The sequence below is a fragment of the Alosa pseudoharengus genome, unplaced genomic scaffold (assembly GCF_046254945.1).
Source record: "Alosa pseudoharengus isolate Yale_2024_CS ecotype anadromous, Long Island Sound unplaced genomic scaffold, YU_APseudo_1.1 YU_APseudo_1.1_scf_11, whole genome shotgun sequence".
NCBI classification, from domain to species: Eukaryota; Metazoa; Chordata; class Actinopteri; order Clupeiformes; family Clupeidae; genus Alosa; species Alosa pseudoharengus.
In genome coordinates, this window is record NW_027468576.1 from 14259557 (window position 1) to 14278062 (window position 18506).

The 18506-nt window shown below is 43.9% G+C and overlaps 1 protein-coding gene across 3 annotated transcripts in view; it reads left to right on the forward strand.

Moving 5' to 3' along the window:
* The window catches only part of ankrd13c (ankyrin repeat domain 13C), a 40286-nt gene extending 22407 nt beyond the window's left edge, over positions 1-17879 (forward strand). For 2 of the 3 annotated variants that reach the window (XM_076278069.1, XM_076278071.1), the window contains 8 exons: positions 172-238; positions 1413-1557; positions 2385-2519; positions 2719-2880; positions 12142-12221; positions 12693-12791; positions 13311-13411; positions 16820-17879. In XM_076278069.1, the coding sequence (XP_076134184.1) occupies positions 172-238; positions 1413-1557; positions 2385-2519; positions 2719-2880; positions 12142-12221; positions 12693-12791; positions 13311-13411; positions 16820-16950 (920 nt within the window). In that variant the 3' untranslated portion in view covers positions 16951-17879. The remainder of the gene's footprint in view (positions 1-171; positions 239-1412; positions 1558-2384; positions 2520-2718; positions 2881-12141; positions 12222-12692; positions 12792-13310; positions 13412-16819) is intronic. The other variant, XM_076278070.1, reaches the window with a different exon arrangement.
* The last annotated feature ends 627 nt before the right edge of the window (positions 17880-18506 follow it).

Genomic DNA, 18506 nt, shown 5'->3' on the forward strand with positions numbered 1-18506 from the left:
CCGTCCACAAGAAATGCATTAAAAATTGAATAGAAAGGCAGCATATGCTTTTCCTAGTGTCAGCCCAGCAAGTCTGGGGAGCCCCGCCGGTTCCTTGAAGTTACTCACTGTGTGTTTTCTGAAAGTTTATTGTGTGTGTGTGTGTGTGTGTGTGTGTGTGTTCGTTCACAGTGCCTTTACTCTCACGAATACTCCCATCTGATGCGTGTAAGATCTACAAACAGGGCATCAACATCAGGTGAGGTTTCAAAATTCTGTTACCCCCCCCCCCACTTATGTCCTTACATGGGCAACCTCCCAAATCTGTAGAGATTGAACACACCTCAGTCGCTACACAGTAGTCAGGGAGACGAGTGAAAACCCTAACCCTGCCGAGCGGGTAGCGGCATCAAGGACATTGGACATACTGAGTAACGCAAAGGCCAATTCTCACAGGACCTCACGCCCACTGCTGCCTCTGTCTGAGGTGCTCTGGGATGTGTTTGGCCTTGCGTAAATCCTCCTTCCAGAGAATCTTTCTCGGCCCGAGCTTTATTGTCAACATTGGCAGCCTCAGCATGACTAATGATGAGGGCTGTTAACTAGAGTGTGAAATCACAGTCCTCAGAGGATCGTGGAAAGAGCCGGAAACGTTCAAACGGCAGCTGTGTGCAGAGCCATTACCTGGACCACTTCCATGTAACCACACAAGCAAATAACACACACACACACACACACACACACACACACACACACACACACACACACACACACACACACACACACACACACACACACACACACACACACGTACGTGCATGCAGAAGGCATACCAATGCATTCCTATGCCAGTGTTACTTTGTTTATCAATGGGATCAATAGACAATAGGCCTAATTGTCCTCCCATCATTAGTTCATGTTAAAGAAGACCTCAGTATTTTTCCTGCTGGTAATTACCAGCTGACTGACAGGTTGTGCTACTGCTCTAAATGAAGACATTTGTGGTGGATTATAGTTAGTTTTATATGGGCTTTGGCTGTGCTTGGTTTGATCTGCTCACAGCCAAGATTCAAAACTCTGGCCGGGGCGATTCAGCATTCAGGACTGGAATGTTCTTCGGGGAGTTAATTATGCTCTCTCAGTGGTGTCGGAGCATTAAACCGCAAAAAACAACTCCATAGTCTAAAAAACATTGAATTGAATTTTTGATGGTGGCTCTAACTTTTCTGTACTGGAGTTCTTATCTAAGATCTTCTAATAGTGCTGATAATGACCCTCACATTGTTAGATTTAATGGGTCTCTCTGACGGAACTCAAACCATCATCTCTATGACAACAGAATCCATTTTCAGATGAAGTTCTCTGCCCCCCCCCCCCCCCCCTAAACCTCCTCTGTCTTTGTCCGTCTCTGTCGTCTGCACAAACAATGCCAGGCTGGACACCACCCTCATCGACTTCACCGACATGAAATGCCAACGGGGCGACCTCAGTTTTATCTTCAATGGCGACGCCGTCCCGTCCGAGTCCTTTGTGGTGCTGGACAACGAGCAGAAGGTGTACCAGCGCATCCACCACGAGGTCAGGACATGGCTTTGGCCCCCCACACTTACACAATCAGTTCCCTGTCTTTACGCTTGGTCAGACAGGTCAAAACGCTGACACCCATGGTTTGTGGATTTTGACCTTACAAAGATAAAGATCAAAATGCTTTATTGGCGGATCAGTAAAACACACAAGAGTTTGTTGCAGTGCATTTTAAGGAGATGTGACATAACACACTCACACACACTTCACAAAACCACAACACAAAATCATGCTGTTCAAAAGAATATATAGGGCCTTTCCTGTCCATACCTGTAGCCCACACTATTAAATGTCAATAAAGGGGTACATAAAATAAAACACTATTAGTTGATACTGTTGTTGGGTTTGGTTGAAATGTATAGAGTTTACTTTTATTCCAAGTATCCCCCTCGAAGGCATTGTATATGTATAGCCATCAGCATTAGAGGCCTATTCCATAGCTAATCTCAGGCTCTGAGTTTTTTCAGGCCATATGGCAGATATTATACTTTGTACGTCCGAAAGCATGTGAGGATCTGCTAGATGTGATGTGATGTCAGTGTTACTGTTGTCCTTGTGCACGTCCGCAAGTGTGTAATCAAGGCATTAGAAAGCAGATTAGAGACCAGGAAGAACTGCACTGTATCTGTCTGTCTTGTGTTTCTGTCTGTCTGCTGTATCCATCTACTGTATCTGTCTGTCTGTCTGTCTGCTGTATCTGTCTGTCTGCTATGTCTGTTTGTCTGTCTTTCTGCTGTATCTATCTGTCTGTCTGTCTGTCTGCTGTATCTGTCTGTGCTCCTGTTGCTCCCTTTGAATACCAATCCGTGTCATTTACCCAGCAGGAGTCGGAGATGGAGACGGAGGAGGAGGTGGACATCCTGATGAGCAGTGACATTTACTCCGCCACGCTCTCCACCAAATCCATAACCTTCTCCCGCGCACAGACCGGCTGGCTCTTCAGGGAAGACAAAACGGTCAGGACTCGTGCTCTCGCTGCCTCCCCTTCCTTATTCAGCTCTCCCATGTTCATGTCATAATCGTCCCTCTCTTGGGAGTTGCATATCACTATGTGTGTAAGGTGGACACTGCTGTTTTGAAGTACATGTATGGAGATGTATAGAGACGTGTGTGTGTGTGTGTGTGTGTGTGTGTGGGCGGTGTGGTGATCCTCAGGAGCGTGTGGGGAACTTCCTGGCTGACTTCTACCTGGTGAACGGGCTGGTTCTGGAGTCACGGAAGCGTCGCGAGCACCTGAGCGAGGAGGACATCCTGAGGAACAAGGCCATCATGGAGAGCCTCAGCAAAGGCGGCAACCTCATCGAGCAGAACTTTGAGGTGATGCCGCACATGAGGCGTCTTCTGCCAGCTAAGAGGTTTTTTTCCTCTTCAGCGCCACTGGCAGTGCCCCACTCTCACTTCTCTCAGGAAAACTCTGGCGATGTTTCATCTTAAAATCATGCCCCCAGAGTGTAGCACTGTAGCTGTCTGGCTGAATTAGCTGTTGGCTGCAGCACCGATAATATTATTATTATTATTATTATTATTATTATATATATTTTTTTTGTACCACCAGTACTCGGTGACCTCGAAAAACAAATCTATGTGAAAAATCAGTTTTCATTGCTCAATGGTAGTTTAGAGGGTTGTTTTTCTTTCTCTCTAGCAGAACCTTCAGGTGAGCCCACAGTCAAATAAACTGGGCCGATTGGGGCCGTCGTCTTGCATGCCGTTTGATCCAACCTCCTCTTATAAACTGGGCCGATTGGGGCCGTCGTCTTGCATGCCGTTTGATCCAACCTCCTCTTATAAACTGGGCCCATTTGGGCTGTCATCTTGCATGCCGTTTGGTCCAATTTCCTCTTATAAACAGGGCCGATTTGGGCCGTTGTCTTGCATGACGCGGCAGTGAATAATGTACCATTGTTGTCCAGTCCGGGGTCAGAGCAATTCCTCTGCTGTGTGTGTGTGTGTGTGAGAATCTGGCTCTGTGCCGCCCCCCCGGCCGCGGCCCTACCTCACCACCAGCCTTCCCCAGCCGCTCCGCCCAGGCCGCCGTCCAACTGGGCCAGCCGGCGGCTTAGCCAAGGCCCCTTAACACCCGGGGGGAGTTGCAGGGCCAACTGGGCTGTATGCTGCCGGGGCCCTCCGTGCCGGAGACTGGTGGCGTATTGCCCAGGAGAGGAGGCTCAATCTGGGCTTGAGAATGAGGAGTCCAGGCTGGGCAGGTGGTGCTGATGCTGGTGCTGGATTTTGCCTCGTCATAAAGGTCGTGTTTGTTGACACTGTGTCGCCGCAGGACTCCGCCGCCAAGGCTGAGACTCTGCTCTCCCGCTGGACCCTCGGGGTGAGCATTGCTCCTCAAACACTTTTAAAGCCACACCCACCATCTGCTCCACACTGTAGCCACCCCCTACACATGCACACACACGTGCAGTCATGTAGCCCACACTGTAGTCATGTAGCCACCCCCTACACATGCACACACACACGTGTACACGCACATGCACACACACATGCACTTTCGAACACACACACACATAGAAATCTATTGACACACACACAACAAAAAAAATCACTCAATACATACACATGCAGTCATGGACAAACATTTATACACATACCTGAACAGACATCTACTGACTCACACACATACACACACTCAGACATATGTGCACATACGTTTCCTGCTCAAAGACATTCACAGTCTTGTAATTGAACACCCCTCCAAAGCATGTTTGGTTCCAGTTCTCCCAGACCAACACACACATTCCTTCTCAAGTGATCAACACACATTCCCTCCCAAGTGACCAACACACACATTCCTTCCCAAATGTGTCTGTACACAGGCGTCCTTTCCATACATTAATGCTAGCATTAAAGTTATGGTTATTTAATTATAGATATATTATAGTATATTGCTATATAGTTATAAAATACAGCATCAAATGACTGATCTGAGAGACCTCTGTGAAGCTGGCCCCCCATGTTACTCAAAAATGATTAAAAACACTGCTATTCGTTTGTGCTACGTTTGTGCCGGTTTGTGCCGTAAAAATTATCGTTTGTGCTGTTAAGGGTTTTAAGTAATTAAACTTTACATTTTTCTGACCAGTGACGTCACTCAGCCCCCCATACTTGTCCAAATTTCCCCAAAATAGTCTCAATCGTTTGTGCTACGTTTGTGCTCGTTTGTGCCGTTAAAAGTAACATTTGTGCTACTATGTTTTTTAAGATATTCCACGTTATTTGTTACACGTGTGACGTCACTCAGCCCCCCATCAATGTCGAAATCTTTCCAAAATGGTCTCAATCGTTTGTGCTAGGTTTGTGCTGATTTGTGCCGTTAAAATAAACATTTGTGCTACTATGTATTCTAAGTTATTATGGTTTATTTTTTACTCGCGTGAGGTCACCAGCCCCCCATCAATGTCCAAAACTCACCAAAATGGTCTCAATCGTTTGTGCTATGTTTGTGCTGATTTGTGTCGTTAAAAATAACATTTGTGCAGCTATGTTTTTTAAGTTAACACGCTTTGTTACATGTGTGACGTCATTCAGCCCATCATCAGTGTCCAAATCTCCTCAAAATCGCCGCTGATTTGTGCCATTTAAATAAACGTTTGTAGGGTAGGCTACTATGTAAATTGTCCAGCGGCCTTGTCCAGCAATTGTAGCCTAGCTCATCACCCAGCCCCTCCATCAATGTCCAAACCTAGGCCTATAGCCTACCCAATCGTTTGTGCTGATTGCGCCGACATTTCTCCTATGTTTATTACACGTGATGCCCAGCCCATCAATGTGTTTTCTGTAACTATATTTTTACATTAGCCTACCAAGTTCTATCTGCTATGCGCATGACATCAGTCTCACACACACTGGCCAAATCGTCCCAAACTGTAGCCTACCAAATGTTTCTCCTGATCTGAGCAGAAAACACAAGTGCAAGGAAGCTGTTTCTTAGGTTTATAGCTAAAGAGTAGCCTAATAATTTAGTCAACTTTATAAAGTGCTAAAAAGGCTACAAATGTACCTTTAGTTTTAGTATAGCCTACTGTCGTATGACTTTAATGTTTAAACATTATTTTGACAAACATACCAATTTAGCCTACCTTCTTGTCCATCTAAAATAACTCCTAGCTTTGCTGCCTCCATCCTTTGCTGTTTGCAAAGTTTCATATATCCACGGTGGCCTTGGAGACTTGGGTCAGCAACAAAGCCTAAGTGCTGCTTGTGTGCACAATCCACTGTAATTCTGATGCATACAGTTATTGAAGAATACATTTGTTTATCTTAGAGAATATAGGCTACAGTGCAGTGATGAGTTATGGTAGGCTAACTTGGAGTGAATATACACACACATGGGAAATTATCTCTCGTAAGTCTCTCGTAGCCCACTCCGTAGCTGCGTGATAGTAGGCCTACGCACACTGCTGTGCACACCTGCAGACGCTACTGGCCGGAGAATGAAGTGGTGTTTCTCCACAGCTGAGTAATGGCCTGCAGGTTTATTCTGGTAGTGGTTGCAGTAGTTCTGACGTTATGCACAAGCAGCTGGTGTAGGCTACTATAGAACCTTTGGCAGCACAAACAGCCACGTAAATAGTAGCACGTCTTTTCTTTTCTCGGTTAAGGTCAGCACGATATAGCACAAATGTTTATTTTTTCCTTTTGTTTCTTTTTTTAACAGCGCAATCAGCACAAACGATTAGGACTACGATTGGGCATTGATAAGGGGGGGGGGGGGGGCGCTGCTGGGTGATGTCTAGCATAGGCCTACGCTACAACTGCTGAGCAACTTCTGCATAGTAAACACACGTTTCTTTAAATGGCACAAATCAACACGCACGTAGCCAAAGCCATCACAACTATTTTGAGGAGATTTGGACACTGATAAGGGGCTGGATGACGTCACACCTGTAACAAAGCGTGATAACTTTAAAAACATAGCTACACAAATGTTATTTTTAACGGCACAAATCAGCACAAACATAGCACAAACGATTGAGACAATTTTGGTGAGTTTTGGACATTGACGAGGGGCTGGTGACGTCACGCGAGTAATAAATAAACCATAATAACATAGTAGCACAAATGTTTATTTTAACGGCACAAATCAGCACAAACCTAGCACAAACGATTGAGACCATTTTGGAAAGATTTCGACATTGATGGGGGGCTGAGTGACGTCACACGTGTAACAAATAACGTGGAATATCTTAAAAAACATAGTAGCACAAATGTTACTTTTAACGGCACAAACGAGCACAAACGTAGCACAAACGATTGAGACTATTTTGGGGAAATTTGGACAAGTATGGGGGGCTGAGTGACGTCACTGGTCAGAAAAATGTAAAGTTTAATTACTTAAAACCCTTAACAGCACAAACGATAATTTTTACGGCACAAACCGGCACAAACGTAGCACAAACGAATAGCAGTGTTTTTAATCATTTTTGAGTAACATGGGGGGCCAGCTTCACGGAGGTATCAGAGAGTGGTGCCCCCCTGGAAAGCCATGATTTGAGGAGGTAATACCCATGATCCCTGTGTGCTTCAGTGGGGCATCTGGATTCACTGCAAACAACAGGCCATGGCATTAAATATATATATATATATATATATATATATATATATATATATATATAACCAATTCAGTATTTCATTACAGTTCAGCAGTGTCTTTATACCAGGTCTTGTAGTGACCATCTCTAGGGCCCTTCGTCATTTTCAGTAGGATGGTCAAGTCTCAGCTTTAACTGCATTTCCCCCAAAACTGTTGTTTAACAACCACCATAGAGACCTCTCTCTCTCTCTCTCTTTCTTTCTCTCTCTCTCTCACACACACTCACTCATTTATCAGTGGTAGTTGTTCCAGTTGATTGTGAGTCATCATCAGCTGTTCCCTGACACTGCAGGTGTTTCCCAGGAACAGAAGCCTGTGATTTATAAGTGTGTGAACAACTATCAGCACACTCCTATCCACTCCTGTGCTTCATAGCTAAACTCTGCGGTGTTCGTAAGGTCACTGCAGGGTTAAATGTTCTACTCTCCTGCCCCTGACACCACCCCCCTCAGCCCCGCCCACTCCCCTCTGTTGTGGTCCTTTGTTGCATGGGAACTGGTCTCAGCACGCCCCCTACTGGATGGTGAATGCAGTGACCCAAGTGGTGTTCAGTCTGTTCACCTGAAACTAAAGTCTCAAACTTGTCACTAAGGATGCAATAACTGTACATTTCTAAAACCATGTTTTTACTGTTGTTCTCTCATCTTGTGAAAGGTGTTTAATCTCGTCCTTTGCTCTTGTTATCCTTATGAACAGTGTCTAGTATTCTTCTTCCCCTGTGATGTTTTTGCACTGCCACGTGTGGGGAGGGATGGTGCTTATCAGTGGGGCTCTGGGAACGCCACCAGCAGGGTGTGTTCACACTTGCGCGCACGAGCCTCGTTGTTTACGTCCTCTCTGAGGGTGGCATCATCGGTCACCGTGGCGCCGGACGATTCGACGCACAGTGCAGCATAGCAGAGGAGGTTGTTTTTCACGTGGGGCTCTGGGCAGCTGAAAGGACGACTAAATCCCCGCACTCACTTGCTCGCACACACCAGTGCCCAGGCCTCAGGCCCCTGTGTTCTAGGGAAGCCCCAATCAGACAGCAGCCAGAGCAGGGAGCCACATACCAGGGCCCCCCCACTCGGCATTCACTGTGCACGCGTGCGTGTGGGTGGGCTTAGTTTTGTGGGTGTGTATGTGTGTGCATATATGTGTCTGTGTGTATGTATGAACTTTAGTGTATATATGTGTGTGTATTAATGGGAATTTGTGTGCATGCGTATGTGTTTATGTGTCTGTAGAAATGTGTGTATGTGTGTGTTTTTGTGTGTGTGTATATTTAGTGCTTTGGATCTGTGTGCATGTGTCTTTGCATTTGTAGGAATGTGTGTGTGTGTGTGTGTGTGTGTGTGTGTGTGGGTAGCCCTCCAGTCACAACAGCAGGCTAGGCCCACCACCACCGCAGCGGCCGCCACAAATCCCCCAGGAAATGGGAATCAGTCCTGTGCTATTGAGCTCCACTCCAGGCCGCCCGCGTCCACGTGAAGCGGCCGGGGCGGATGTGGGCTCAGGCCTCAGAACTCAATCCTACAGCTTTCCTGGACAAGCACAGGGATTTCACGTTCGAAATCTTTAGTGATCCCATAAGCGTGTGGCTACCCAACGTGTGTGTGTGTGTGTGTGTGTGTGTGTGTGTGTGTGTGTGTGTGTGTGTGTCTGTGTCTGTGTTTTGGTCAGGCTGGGTGTATGTGTGTTTTCTGTTGTATGTTTGTGATATTTCTAACATTATTATATCCTTGAATTTCAATGATCGCATTACATTTTGAGGGACTAGTTTCTCAGCAGCGGCAGAGTTTTACTTGCTCCGGTTAGTAGTACTGCGCCGAAAAGTAAACAGAGAAGTGCACTCCAATCGGGATACCTAGTAGTAGCCTAAGTAATATCAGTCCGCCGCTGCCTTTGCTTATATGCCTACTACCAACTTCAGGGAACAAATATAACTATTGCAATGTGATGCAAGGGTAGTTTTATTTCTAACACTATTCTATCAACACAGACATTTACATTGATAGTCTGGTGTTATAATTTATTTGTCTCGGGTGTACTGTGGAGTGGGTAAGACTGTTTTTAGTGGCAGGCTAACACGTACTGTTGACTTGCGCTAGCCTAGCAACCTGCGAACTCTACAACTACAGTAGAAGGACTGGATGAAACGGATTTGCATATGTTGTGTGTACTTGTGTGCATGTGTGTTTGTCTTCTACACTGAGCTGATATAGTAGGTATGGAAGTTGTATGTTGTGTGCGGGTATGTGTGTGTGAATGTGTGTGTGTATGTGTGTATATGCTAGTGTGTTCTTTCGTGTGTGTGCGTGTACTTGTGTGTGTGTGTGTGTGTGTGTGTGTGTGTGTGTGTGTGTGTGTGTGTGTGTGTGTGTGTATGTATGGTGTAGGCGGCAGTGAGCTTTGATGTTGCTGGAGGTGAAAAGTGTAGCCGTAGATAGTGGTCAAGGCCACTCTGCTCGTACAGGAAGCAGGGCAAGGTTTAGCTGAGGACACGCTGAGGTCTGCTGCTCTCACTTAGGTCCTCACTCCACTGAACTTTCCCTTATGGACCCATTCAGTCTCTGTCTAGAGGATTTCCGGTTGAACTGTTCAAAACCAATGCAGATACCTTGAAATTGAAATGAATTGGACTTTATGGTAATGGTCTACAACAGGGGTCTCCAACCTTTTTGGGAATGAGGGCTACCTGAAGACCCGAAATCATATGGAGGGCTACTCATTTGAAACAAACATACAGTCATCCCTTTTTTGCGAGGGTAGTCCTCCTAAATAATAGGCCTATGAGATTTGTACTTTTAAATGATCAATATTGTGTAGGCCTATGCAACACTACCAACATTTTTGTTCAGTTTGTTCATTCAAAGTTTGCATGGGGAATCTAATCTATTTTATTATAACAAAAAAAAAAACAATCGTTTTGTGCAATTAATAATTTGGGTTAAAATTTGTACCCAATTTATACCCACCCACCATTATGAATTCAGGGGTTGTTTAAGTTCTGATTTCAGTGGACAATTCAGTTTTAACATTTCAATAGTAATCGCCCACACCACCCTAACATATGAAAACTCCTTTTAAAGTTATTGCACACCTGAAATCTCTCCATGATCTGACAAAAAAGGTAATGCACAGTCCTGCTCAGTCATGCATGCAACATTTTCAGCGCTATTATACGGCAGTAGCCTATGGAGGAGAAAAGGCCTGTGAGCTAAAGCAATTGTTTTTCAGTTCTTGAACAATCATGCAAGAACCGTATTTGACGAACATGGAATGGCCACAGAACTTTTGCAAAGATATGCTTCCATTGGCTACACCAGACGAGCTAGTTTTTCCCCCTTTACTGTCTATGCGTGCGAGCAGCGTGTATGCGCTCCGCTTCTGTTGTTGTTTAAAGACTGAATGGGAAACGGATTTGGAGCCAAAGGCTAAAATTTAACGCAGCTACAATTTGTAAGATATCACCAATATCAATTTAATGTTACAGATGTATGGCTACATACATTCTTAAAATGGTTCTGGTCTAGACTTAAATATCGATTGAAAACTTCACAATAGAGCATGTTTTTAGAGCGTGATCTGCAGGCGACCTGTTGGCTATTTTTAGAAGGTGCGCTGGGGGCGCCTCATAGCCGTCCCGCGGGCTACCTGGTGCCCGCGGGCACCGTGTTGGAGACCACTGGTCTACAATATGTTGGACTTTATGATAATGATCTACTAAATGTTGACTTGTTTTTGTGTTTGTTTGTTTTTTTGTCCCCAAGTTGCCATTAGCTCAATGTTGTTTTTTATGCCACTGGAAATGCCTTTGCAAGGGTCTACACATACAAATCACTTATTCGGCTGGGGTTTTCAAACAGAAACATAATGAAATGTTCCTTTATTCAAGAAAGCAAGTATCAGGAATGATCAATTCAGTATCAAGATGCAAAATCACACATTTTAGCAACTGTTACAATAAATAAATATGATGTGCTGGGTAGACAATGAGCATGACCTTGTAACTGTTCTGTAAGGACATACCGGTAACTCAGGCAGAGTCATGTTCTGCTCACTCCTGCAGAATGTGTAATTGTAGCGAGGAAAGAGTGGTACAAATTCTTTGAAAGGCTTTGTCTTTCAGATTGTCTGAGAAAACTGCTTTGCAATTCGGTAACAAAGCTTTGAAAAGTTTTACTATGGAGTGGCCACTGTCTTGAGCTTGTGGCACATACAGTACATTGTTATGTTTATGTGCACCATACTTATCAAAAAAGTTACAGATTGCTCATTTCAAATTCCTTTTGACAGTTTTCTATTCTGTACTTTTTTCTACTATTATTATTCTTAAGTTATCATTATTAAGTAACTTAAATGGTGTTTAATAATAGTACTTGATAAGGTGTACTGATTGAAATGTGTGTATGTGTGTATCTTCACAAATACCTGTACATTTGATCAGACAAACAGCAGGAGGTATCTCTGCCAAGACTTTTTACGCCTCTCCATAGGAGCACACTGGTAGGCTGCTGCCTGTAGCCTTGTTGCCCCTACCTCTTTCTACCTCTTTCTTACATCTAACAATCATTATCTAACTAACAGTAATTTCTAGAATTAAAGGGCCAAAGCCATAAAATTCAAAAAGAATGAAAACTTAACCTTCTCTTTAATTGAGTTTAATAAGGCATTAACATTACAGGGTGTTCTGGGTAATCTGACACTGTAATCTGAGAAGTGTACTTTGTATGTTTCAGTTCAGTACCTTGCTTTCAGAAGCCACAGCCTTTAGTTAGTTACACATGGACTCCCTCTGGTGGTCACCTATGTACTGCCTTTCCATCCTCCAAGTCCGAATTTTTACTTGATTCAAAACTGGTGTAAACTGTGACGATTTTATTATATTTATACTCCTCATGAAAAAAGCTATTGTACTATGCTATGGTGTGGCTGTTTATAATAAGCATAATAACGGCGATTCCTGACCGGGCCTCTCTCTCTGTCTGTAGCCGGTGAGGCGGCAGTCTCTCACAGCTCCTTCTCCAAACACCATCTCCTGGGAGGAGTACATCACGGCAGAAAACGGAAAGTAAGGACTCTACTTGACTTTGTCATGCTTAATTCTAATATACATACTGAATGCTTAATGTGATAACTTTCTTCAAACTCTACCTGACTGCAAGGCAGATGTTGAATCTGGGCCTGATTTCACACTAGCTAATCTTTCTTTCTAACACTTGGCCGATACTTTTATCAAAGGGTCACTCTCCCCAGTACAACTCAGGGTTAAGTGCCTTGCTCAAGGGCACAGCGGTATCAGCTGGGACTTGAACCCAAAACTTGTCTGAATATTGCATGTTAGCCCATTTCCTTAGCCACTATGCTACCACCTCCTCAACAACTAGCCAGGAAGACCTCCCAGGCCCTCTTCATTAGCCTGTCAATCATCTGTCAACAGCACTGTCAGTCAGTATGCCCTTCCTCCTTGGCTAATGTGTATTGTGTTTCTGTCCTTGTGTATCTGTGTGTCTGTGTCTGTGTCTGTGTGTGTCTGTGTCAGAGCTCCTCACCTGGGCAGGGAGCTGGTGTGTAAAGAGAGCAAGAAGAACTTTAAGGCAACGGTGGCCATGAGTCAGGACTTCCCCCTGGGCATCGAGTCGTAAGTACAGTCTTAGTATATATGTGGGCATCGAGTCGTAAGTACACTCTTAGAATATATGTGGGCATCGAGTCGTAAGTACACTCTCAGAATATATGTGTACTCTCTCTACTCTCTCATCATAACTGAGTTAGTATAAATATAATCATGGGCATCAAGTCGTAAATACACTACTCTCTCTCTCTCTCATCACCACTGAGTTAGTTTAATTTTTTTTATAATTTTAGTATCAAAACTTGCCAAGTTTGGAGGCCAGCTAAACTGATTTTCCGTTATTTTCATATGCAATAACTCTATCCATACATCCATCTATGCAAACACACATGCATGCATACATACATAAAATAAATACAATATACAGTATTTATAATATATTATAGTATAATATTATAATATAATATATTATATTACCACAGTTTTGAATTTACATTTGAGTAGTGCTTATGTGATACAAATGCATCATTCTACTCTTTGACAGTACACAGTCTTCATATGTTACTGTTGGTCTGTGTCTTTCAGGCTGTTAAATGTTCTGGAAGTGGTTGCCCCCTTCAAGCACTTTAATAAACTCAGAGAATTTGTCCAAATGAAACTCCCTCCTGGCTTCCCTGTTAAACTAGGTAGGTGTGACTTGAGCATACTTCTTAACTGTTTACAATGTGCTTGTGTTTCTCTCTGTTCATATTATGTCTGTATGTCTGTTTAAGTATAAATACTCTTTTGATCCCGTGAGGGAAATTTGGTCTCTGATTTTATCCCAATCCGTGAATCACACTCAGCACACAGTGAACACACAATGAGGTGAAGCACACACTAATCCCGGCGCAGTGAGCTGCCTGCAACAACAACGGCGCTCTGGGAGCAGTGAGGGGTTACAGTAGGTGCCTTGCTCAAGGGCACTTCAGCCGTGCCTACTGGTCGGGGTTCGAACCGGCAACCCTCCGGTCACAAGTCCGAAGCTGTAACCAGTAGGCCACGGCTGCCCCATGTTAATGACATATCATTCATCGTACATATACCTCTTCTGAAAACATAAACGACTGTCTTTAGATACATTTTTAAGGCTCACATTTCTTATGGTTTGGATGTGAGCTATACCCCGTTTTTTTCCCTTCAAAAAACCCATGAACGCATCTAATTGTGCTCTGCCTCGCCAGCACTTTCAGTCCGAGTTAAGCTTCATGTTTTCCTCCCACTAAGCCTGTGTGAGTACAAAACACCCTTCCTGGATGGGCACAGGATGTGAGCAGCTAACGTGCTAAATATAAACCCGTTATGTGTCATAGTCACCCAGGTATAGAGCAGTTCCTTCGAAGCCGCTTTGCGTCAGAGGACATGCTCCATTTCTGATGTTGTCTGTCATCCCTAGAAATGTGAATTGTCATGTGGATCAGGTTAAGATATTAGGAGCCCGTAAACATGAACAATGAAATTACATTCGGCACATTGTAAAGTGTAAATGACCACCAAGACATTGTGATCCGATGACTCACTTGACCACATAGTTTTTGTGGTGTAGGTTTCAGAATATATTTCACTTTTTTACGCACTGTGTAATGCTGTTGAGTGGAAGGATCATGACCCTTTTTGTTGGTTTTTAACTAACTGGGTACAGTGTAAGCGCTAAATGGTGTTATATTGACACCAAGAGGATAAATATGATTTTTTCATCGTGTTGCTTTTGGTGATACATGGGGGAACTTTGTGAGCAATGTTGCAGGGCAACTACATATCCGGTTCTATGTGTTCCGATTGGATGAATGAAATTCTCAAGAAACTTGAGGTTGGTGTTAGAGCGAGTGTATTTTGTGTTTAAGCAACCTACACATTACTCATCTACCTGAACTGGATACTTCCTGAATCATAATATTCTGATCACAAGTCTGGGCAAATTACTTTAAATAGTTAGAGGCTACATTTTGTTTTGCATTTTTATGATGTTATCACATAATTGGCAATAACCGTGGGCTACTGGTTTCGGACCTGTAACCGGAGGGTTGCCAGTTCGAACCCCGACCAGTAGGCATGGCTGAAGTGCCCTTGAGCAAGGCACCTAACCCCTCACTGCTCCCCGAGCGCCGCTGTTGATGCAGGCAGCTCACTGCGCCGGGATTAGTGTGTGCTTCACCTCACTGTGTGTACACTGTGTGCTGTGTGTGTTTTACTAATTCACGGATTGGGATAAATGCAGAGACCAAATTTCCCTCACGGGATCAAAAGAGTATACATACTTATACATACATACTTAAATGTATTGGTTTTACCAAAAAATATTTGGCAGTATTTTTAAACTACAAAAATACACACATATGAAATATTTTGATACAAAATACGGAGCCATTTTTAACCCAATAAAATACAAATTATAAAATACTATTTTGTTTTTTAAAATGCCTATTTTAAATACATGTATCATAAATACTCCCTGGGTGTCGTAGATTAGTTCCTCCACCAACCAACAAAAGAAGCCTGATGGTCTGCAAATGAGGAGAGGGTGATGAACATGTAATTGACTTACAGCGATCTGCTGAGGTTGCCTGTTGTACAGATACTCATTATGACCGCCGCGCAGCGAAGGGGCGGTCATATAGGTTTAGTCAGATTTTTTTTTTTTTTTTTTTCGCATGCCCAAATTTCCGTCAAGGATTCCAGGGACACTGAAAGACCGGGGTACACGAAACTTGGTGGGCATGTAACCCCACATGGATAGCATGGAACCATCGTTTTTCGTTTTGATCTGTAGCCCCCCCGCTGGACTGGACCCCCCGAAAGGAGGGTAGGGCAGACACAGTTCTCTGTGAATATCTTGAGAAATGTAGGGCCTAGGATGACCAATCTTTTCCGTATGTTTGCCTCCAGGGGTCATGTTAACCCATTTCATGTGCACACATGTGCACAAACAGATACACACGCACACACATACATTCACAGTAATCATACGTATGACACATACTCACACAGTAGACATATGTACGCATGCATGCACAGGCACATACGCAGGCACACACACAAGCACACAAGCACACACACACACACACACACACACACACACACACACACACACACACACACACACACACACACACACACACACACACACACACACACACACACACACACATAACATAAACATGTACATGCACACAAGCACACAATTCAAGAATTTCTCAGAATTATGAACAGGCAAGATGGAGGTGGGGTTGTATAAAATGAATTTTACATGTGAAATCTATGAACTAATAATGTTTTGGTACTTGTTGTCTAGCAGATACCAGTGAGAATTGAGTGTGGATAATGCAATTTAGTGAGACAGTTAGAATCGTATAGGCCTTTCAGCGTGATTTATTTTTGTGGAAAAAATGTGCTGGACTGGGCGGCGGTCCTATTTTGTACCGCTCTGCAGTACATCTAGTTTTGTGAGGGATTGCTGCCCCACAATTTTCCAAGTTAATGAAGGTGACACATTTGTCTTTTAGCAGCCCAGGAAATGGCTATGGTGCTGCTGCCCAGGATATGGGTATGCTACTGGCAGAGATGACGGCTACTGTAGCAGTTTCCCCCATGTCCCTGTTGCTCTGCTATCCCTCCATGCAGTGCCCAGATTGCTGCCAACTCGGGCTCAGAGTAACTCTCTACCATAGATATAGGAAGGAGGACGTTTCTTAGTCCAGGCCATATGGTGTTAGCCTTGTGCTAGTCTACCAGTAGTTAGTTGTTAGTTTGTACTATGCTGATGTATGTACCAGGCTGCTGCCTCTTTTTTAAACACCCTTTTTAAGAGCTGTCACACACTGTGTTGTTTACGAAACAACACCTGACCATTATTTACATAGTGCTTTATCTAGATACACCAAAGTGGGGTAATTACAATAAAGGGGTGGGGGAAACCTCACCTCAGTCAACACCGATGTTGACTGAGGTGAGGTTGTTGTCAATTACTGTCTCGGTCGTGGGTAAACCCAAAAGCATGAAGACGTCTGTGTTTGAAACACCTCTAACGGCTGTAAACTCTTCTCTGCCCACTCCAGACATCCCTGTGTTCCCTACTATCACCGCAACGGTGACCTTTCAGGAGTTCCGCTACGACGAGTTCGAGGACTCTATCTTCACCATACCCAATGAATACAAAGAGGATCCCAGTCGCTTTCCTGACCTTTGAACCTGCGACCCTAACAACAGAGCGAGAGAGAGAGAGACAGAGAGCGGCATCTCTCACTCCTAAAAGGACTGCTTATGGACTCACAGAAGGGCATTGATGCCAGTGTGTTCCTAATGGGGTGAAATAACATAGGGAGCTTTTTTTGTATATTATGGATGTGCTGTATGTAATGTTTGATTGTAAAAGGGAATATGTTGAACTGACCTGTAGCGAAGCACTGAAATGAATATCTGTCCATGGAACAAAACAACTGCACGAACCAACAGACAAACACTGCCCCTCAACGTGGGGCAAGAAGGGTGCGTGCGTGTGTGTGTGTGTGCGTGCGTGTGTGTGTGTGTGCGTGTGTGCGTGCGTGTGTGCGTGCGTGTGTGCGTGCATGTGTGTACCCTAAACCTTGGCACCATCCTAATGCACTACATTGCAAAACCCTGTGCCGAGTCAATCGGCAACCAAGAGGTGCTCTTCCACGGACCTATTTAATGCTAATGGTACTGTGTCCAGTACTGCATTACTCTGAATCACAAGGCCAAAGGCCATGGAAACGTGAGTGTGTTTTTCCTTTCCCCTTAATGAATGGTGCGGTCTTCATCACCTTAGATGTGAGCAAAGATGGCATTATAAAGGATTTATGTAAGCCTTTGTTTGTTTTCTTATATACTTTTTGTAAGAACTGTGTTACAAATAGTAGGATACACTTTAAAGGACAGGAAAGTAATCAAAGGGGTTGTACATTTTCAAGAAGATGTCTGTATATGGGTGAGTATGAATGATGGAATAGCATCATGACATGTAATGTAAATAGAATTTCTACAGATAAGGAAAGGCTTTTTTCTGTGTGCAAGGGGGAGACTTACCCCCACCCTTCTACCCCTCATCCTTCACCTTTCCGCTTGTCTTTTGTTGTGTTATTAAAGAGCGGGAACTGATCTTTTTTCGTCAGGGTTGGTCACTGGTACTTTTTAAGCCAAGGGTATTGAAGCACGTTGGAATGGCTAGTGGTTGTGTCATGGCTGCTGTTGCAGCTCTCCATACAAGGGCTGTGTGCTGGAGGTCTGTCTCTCCCCAGACTTCCCTCCCACTTAAGACATTTTATTTCCCCCTTAAACATTAGGAAACAATCCTGAACATCTTACTTTAATTTCCTCTGAAACTAAGCAACATCCCTTAAAGGTTTATTAAAGGTTTCTTCATTTGGAAACCGACTACCTGAAGTTCTCCTAAACCTGTTGGTAAATGGATGCCAACTGCTTAATAATTGTCCCTTATTCACTGCACAAGTTTACCTAATATTGCCTAATGAAGTACCTAAGAGAGGATATCTGTTTAGTAGTGTACCTCCTTCACTGCAAAAGAGTGTATGTATATGTATATGAGATGCATTGTTTCATGTTATTTTTCCATGCAAAAGCACTGTGGGAGTCATTATCTTTGTGGGGTGTGCTGCAGTGGAGTTGAATGGTAGTGAAGGATCAGGTGGCTCTGTCTCAATAGGGGAGAAAAGGTTTCTCACCCATGTCTATTAACTATGATTCATTTTCTGTCCAATGGATGTA